We start from the raw sequence: 6,000 nt of genomic DNA on the forward strand, positions 1-6,000 counted from the left end.
AGGGAAGTGTCCTGCTACGGGTAAGAGTGGGAGGAAGAGTCCCCAGCAGCAGGGCCAGGCTTTTTCACACCCAGGCTCTTCCCAGCAACCATGCCACACATTCATCACCAGTTTCCGGATCCGGGAGAACCACATGGATTCCACTCCTGAATGTTTTCCAGCTATCACCATCGGGCTGAGCCGTATTTCCAGCCCCTCAGTAGAGGCAGCTGTGAAGATCCTGCAGCAGGCTCAGCCTCAAAACTCCTTCTTTTATCACAACACAAAGTCTGCAGTGACAGGCCTCAGGCAAAGCCTCTGCTCTGGCAGGTATATGAGAAGGAAGCCTCACCCCTATCCCACAGAGGTGAGTACCAGGGTGCCCTAATTACTGGCAACCAGAACCTCAAGGTACCTCAGCCCCTCCCTAGAGATCAGTCTTCCAGGTAGGCGAGGCCACCATAGGTGCCATTTGAAGAATGCAGCAGGATCTCTGCCTCTCCCTAAGCAGTTCAACAGTTCACAAGGTCTTTTTGCCTTCAACCCTAGAGGTGGAACACAGAGTTAAAATACACTAGGGAAAAGGGTAGGAACTTACATTCATGCTAAGGTATAAAAGACTGGCATGTTATATTTAACAATACATATATATATATATATTATACACACATACATATTGGAATAACAATAAAAAGAAAAGCCATGAATTTGAAAGAGAGCAAAGAGGGGCGTATGGGAGGTTCTGGAGGGAGGAAAGGGAAAGGAGAGATGTTGTAATTAAATTATAATCTCAAAAATTAAAAGCAAAATCAGAATGGCTTCTCTGGGGAGAAGAAGTTGGGGCTCAGGACTGTGTGGCGAGGGAGAAGAGAGGAGGATCGGAGTACCCCAGCCTTTGGTTCAGAACTTTTCAAACATTTTCTATCGGTCTACCGTATCACTGGCAGCTTTCAGTAAGGGCCCTTAAAACTGTCCAGGCTCAATATAAAAGGACTCTAGAAAGTAAGGGGAGTGCACACCCATAACTTCAGCACTTGGGAGGTGGAGGCAGGAGGATTGCCATGAGTCTGAGGCCACACTGGACTACACAGCAAAATCCTGTCTCCAAAAGGAATGAATGAATGAATGGATGGATGAAAGAAATTAAGACCAGTAAACAGGGCTTCCTTCACTACACCCTTGCTTCAGGCTGTCTCAGAAGCATGTGAAGCCCCCACCCCACCCCCACCCCAGGCCTGGCTGGACCGAAGCGAGCCCATCACTGCTAAGCTGGAAGCGCCTAGGAACCAAGCAAAGAGCTAAGAAGAGACCTGACCTGGAAGCCAGGCAAGGAGTCACTTTACCTGGAGCCACATGACAAGCGGCAGTTCTGAGAAGTTCTTGCAAGGGTTCGTGGCATAATAGAGCCACCAGAACATGCGGGCATCCTTCCGGACAGTCACATAATCCCACACTTCCTTGCCTTCCTGTGCGGGCCGGCGGGTGGTGAATCCTGAAACTGAAGCTCAGTGTCATTTCCTGAAGAGTATCTAGCTAAGTTCCAGGTTTGGTAGACATAGTCATTCAGGCCAAAGATGGCGCTTTATGCCGTAGGCAATTCACCTACCTCAGGATAGTGTGCCGATAAGAAAAGACAAAGACAAAAGAAAAAAAAAATCAGTAGGGCGCATTTGTGTGGCCCTTTAATTCCAGCATTCGAAAAGCAGGGGCAGGTGGATCTCTGTAAGTTCCAGGCCAGTTTGGTCTATGAAGTGAGTGAGTTCCAGGCCAGTCAGGGCTACTCTATCTCAAAAACACACAAATAAAGACCTCCACACCTCAGCTATGGAAAAGAGAAACCAAACACTCCTATCGTGGGCAACACACAGTGGGACCAACAGTAAAAGAAAAAGGCTGAGAGCGAAGCTCAGGTGTGATCTTGTGCTAGGTGAGGGGTTCAATTCTCAGCCGGATTCGGGGGAAGGATGGGCAGGGGTGGAAGACTGTGAAGGGAAGGATCCCTAGGTGGCTTCTGCTTTCCCTGCCTCCTTCTTCCTACTTTCAAGCCTCTTGAGCAATTAAGAGAACAAAAACGAAATGTAAAATGATGTTTTATTGACCACAGAAGTTATAAAAATAAAGTGAATCTATTTCAGCTAAGAAAAAAAAAAAAAAAAAGAGAACAAAAACGAGTCCCAGCAGGGAAGAGATGGAAGCAGAAGAAAAGGTGATGTCCTGTGGCCAGGTCTACAATCTTATCAAAGCGGAGGTGGAAGACAGGAGTACCAGGGTTCTGAGTCCAGCCAACTCAGCACACAGGGAGTCTGTGGACAGCTGACGTAACAAGAAACCCTTTCTTAAAAAAAAAAAAGAAAAATACAAAAATTATAGGGGAGGAAGAAGACTATGAAAACCAAAAAGGGGAGCTGAGAAAATCAGTTAAGTCAGTGAAGAGTTCACCTTGCAAGCACAAAGACCAGAGTTCGAATCTCTGGTTTGTGCTTCTGATTCCAGGACTGGAAACAGGGGAATCCTCGAACTGGCTGACTAGCCAGTGTAGCCTACATGGAGAGTTTCAGTGAGAGTTCTTGTCTTCAGAGAGAAAAAAGGTAGGCAGTGCTCAGAGACAACACCAAATATACATGTGCACAGAAATACACACACGTACACACCCTTCCTACGCTCATTCACAAAACAAGTAAAAAAATGCAAGAAAAAAAATTAAATTAAAAAGGCTGGAAAGATGACTTCGCTAGTAAGAGCACTCTCTCACTATCTGCTCTACCACAGGACCGGGACTCGATTCCCAGCATCCAGATGGCAGCTCACAACCTTCTGTAACTCCAGTTCCCCGGGACCGCCTTCTTCTGACCTCCCAGGGCACCAGGCACACAAGTCGTACAGAGACATACATGCAGGCAAAACAAAATACACTTTTTTAAAAATAAAGTGAGAGTTGCGGGGTGATGGTGGCGCTAGCCTTTAATCGCAGCACTCGGGAGGCAGAGGCAGGCGGATCTCTGAAGTTGAGGCCAGCCTGCTCTACAGAGAGACCTCCAGGATAACCGAAAGAAACCCTGTCTCGAAACACACACACACACACACACACACACACACACACACACACACACACAAAGTGAGAGTCAATTTGCAAGTCATTCCACAAAACAAATCTGCTTTTGCCCCCAAAACAGGCCGGTGGAGTCAGTGATATTTGTCTGTTCTAAACCAGAAGACCAGGCAGTTGTTTCAAAGCGAGGAAGGATTTGCAGGCCTCCAATCTCTGCTCAGCCAAATGACCCTGTAACGTCATTAGGCAGCCAACCACAGCAGAACCGGAAGGTCTGCCTTTAGACCGTGAAGTCTCACTCATCAGCAGTTTCCTCAAACCCTATATTTCTGTACAGCCACCTCTATCTCCGCGTAGAGGGATCACCCAGAACCAGAAATAAAAAGGCACTCTGAACTCAAACATAAATAAAAATGAAGAGGTTCAAAAGCGATATACATTATGCCAATCCTGCAAGGGAAGGACCGGGGGAAAGGTAGGTGTTTAAAAAAAAAAAAAAAGAGAGAACACGAACCCACTTACAAATTCGAGAAGGAGGCACCCACCGCTGGTGCGCCTTCCTCGCGAACCTACCCGCGCTGAGGCCCAGCAGGAGCGACAGGAGCAGCAGCCACAGCCGGACCGGACACAGCCGCCGCGCCAGGTCCATGGTGAACACGGAGGGCTCCGCAACATCAGCAACAGGCAGGAGCAGGAGGGCCAGCGCGTGACGGCGGTGGGCGGGGCCGGGGCGGAGTCGGGGCGGGGCCTAAGACGGCCCCGAGGCTCCCGGTGGTCCGCGCGCCCTCTGCCGGCCGGAGCCACCCAGGGCCGCGTCCCGGGGCTCTAGGATGGTTCTGCCTTTTAGGGAAAGGTTGCGCAAAGGAGGCGATTAATGAATGTATCATTGGACTTTGCTTACAAAGCAGGGGAGGATTGAGAAACCACAGCCGGATAACCACCACCCTCTCTGCCCTGCCCGGTTTTGGCTTAGCGTTTTATTTTGTAAGACTCGTTTTTATTATTTTATGTGTCTGTATATACGTGTGTGTGTGTGTGTGTGTGTGTGTGTGTGTGTGTGTGTGTGTGTGAGTGTGTATGCCGCATGTGTGGGGTTACGCAGAAGAAGTAGGGTCCTCTGGAGCTGGAGTTACAGTTACAGGCGTTCGTGAGTGACCCAGCGTGGATGTGTGGATGCTGGAAACTGAACTGAGCTCTCTGGAAAAGCAACTCTTTAAACATGAGCCATCTGGGTTAGGGTTTCTCTGTGCCGCCCTGGCTGTTCTGGACTCACTTCATAGGCCAGACTAGCCTCGAACTCACAGAGACCCGCCTGCCTCTGCCTGCAAGTGCAGGGATTAAAAGTATGTGCCACCATACCTGACCCCAGGCCTAGAATTTTTAAAACTACATCTGCCTTCAGTCAGATTAAGCACGAACCAGCAGGTTGTTTAAGACTAGATTTCATTTTCAGAAAAACCATTATTCTGAAGCAATAGCTTCAGTTAAGAGAATTTTTAAGGGAATCGTTGCTCTTCCAGAGGACCTGAGTTTGGGTCCCAGCCCCTGCAACCATCCATAACTCTATATCTCATATTCCAGGGTATCTGTCACCTTCTTCTGACTTCCTCAGGAACACATGTGATGCACCTACAAAGTCTGCAGGCAAAACACACATATAGACAAAGCAAAAGGAACCTAAGATATTATTCTTAAATCGTATGTGTCATGAATATATTTGAAATTCATAAAAGTAGATCATACATAATCATTTGTCTGTAAGTTTTTGTTATACCTCCTTAAACACAGCCAAACATTTTTTTTGTATATTTTCTCTCCTGATGATAACAAGTGGTCAATGTCCTAGTGTGTTGATATTCTACCTTCAAAGCAGTCATTTAAAAGAAAATGTGGATAGCAGAGGTATGTGTGTGTGTGTCAAGATAATCTTTTATTTTACAGAATACTTTAGCGGTACTGAATCACCTCACAGAGCTAAGCAACGGCCTCTCTGCCTCCTCTGGATTCTAGAGTCTAGAAAATGTAGCTCCTTTCCCATGCCGTCAGGGAGGGCAGTGCTGCTGAGAAGTGGCGAGCGGGTGTCCGTGTTTCTCCTGCTCTGACATGAGGCCCGAAACGTCGAGCTAGCATTTGAGCATGGCCCCTTGGGAAATAATTTGCAAGATATGGAAGTTACACGGTACTCAGAGTGGAGCATGTAGCTCAGTGAGTAGAACATTTTGCCCCTGGTTTCAATCCCAAGGAGTACCATAAGACAGGACGTGTAATCAGAGGCAGAGAAAGGAGGGCCGGGAATTCAAAGCCAGCCTAGGGTATGGTGAGAGCCTGTCTCAAAAAAAAAAAAAAAAAAAAAGATTAAATAAAAACAACTAACTATACCCCAAACACCGCCCTAAGCTTTTCCGTCCAGGCTGTTCTCTATGAGCAGAGCCTCATAGAGACACTAGCCACCAGATGCAGTACTGTGTTCTCAGAAGGCTGCAGCAAGAGGATTTCCATAAGCTTTTTCTCTCACCTGGGATGCATAGAAAGACCTCCATCTCAAAAGCGTGTGTGTGTGTGTTTGTGTGTGTGTGAGGGGGGGGGGGAGAGGGAGAGGGAGGGAGAAAGAAAATACATAAAGTATTATTGTGTCATATTAGTTGTGGAATACGAATAAAGGAGTGTTTGCAGCAAATGAAGTTCAAATTCCCTATATGTCTGAATTTTTTTTTATAGTAAAATATAGGGGAAATTAGCTTTGATAAAGGGTGAGACTCGGGAGCTGAAGAGAGGACTCGGTGGTTAAGGGCGCTTCCGCTCTTGCAGAAGACCGGGATTTGGTTCCCTGCACTCACATGGTGGCCAACAATCGTCCGTAACTCCAGTTCCTGGGGTTCTAATGCCTTCATCTGGGCTCCTCAGGCACCAGGTACGCACGTGGCACACCGATGTAGAAGCAGAGACAACACTCATACACATAAGAAAAGGGC

At 47.5% G+C, this 6,000-nt stretch overlaps 1 protein-coding gene across 3 annotated transcripts in view; it reads right to left on the reverse strand.

Annotated features, from left to right (window-relative positions):
* Scpep1 (serine carboxypeptidase 1) overlaps positions 1 to 3,731 on the reverse strand; it is a 28,414-nt gene extending 24,683 nt beyond the window's left edge. The window contains exons 1-2 of one of the 3 annotated variants that reach the window (XM_055620019.1): positions 3,602 to 3,731; positions 1,323 to 1,471 (exon numbers count right to left, since the gene is read on the reverse strand). In XM_055620019.1, coding sequence (XP_055475994.1) covers positions 1,323 to 1,471; positions 3,602 to 3,677 — 225 coding nt within the window. In that variant the 5' untranslated portion in view covers positions 3,678 to 3,731. Of the gene's footprint in view, positions 1 to 1,322; positions 1,478 to 3,550 lie in introns of all 3 variants that reach the window. The other 2 variants (XM_055620018.1, XM_055620017.1) reach the window with 2 other exon arrangements.
* Between the last annotated feature and the right edge of the window lie 2,269 nt (positions 3,732 to 6,000).

The sequence above is a fragment of the Psammomys obesus genome, unplaced genomic scaffold (assembly GCF_907164565.1).
Source record: "Psammomys obesus unplaced genomic scaffold, mPsaObe1.curated_primary_1811, whole genome shotgun sequence".
NCBI lineage: Eukaryota > Metazoa > Chordata > Mammalia > Rodentia > Muridae > Psammomys > Psammomys obesus.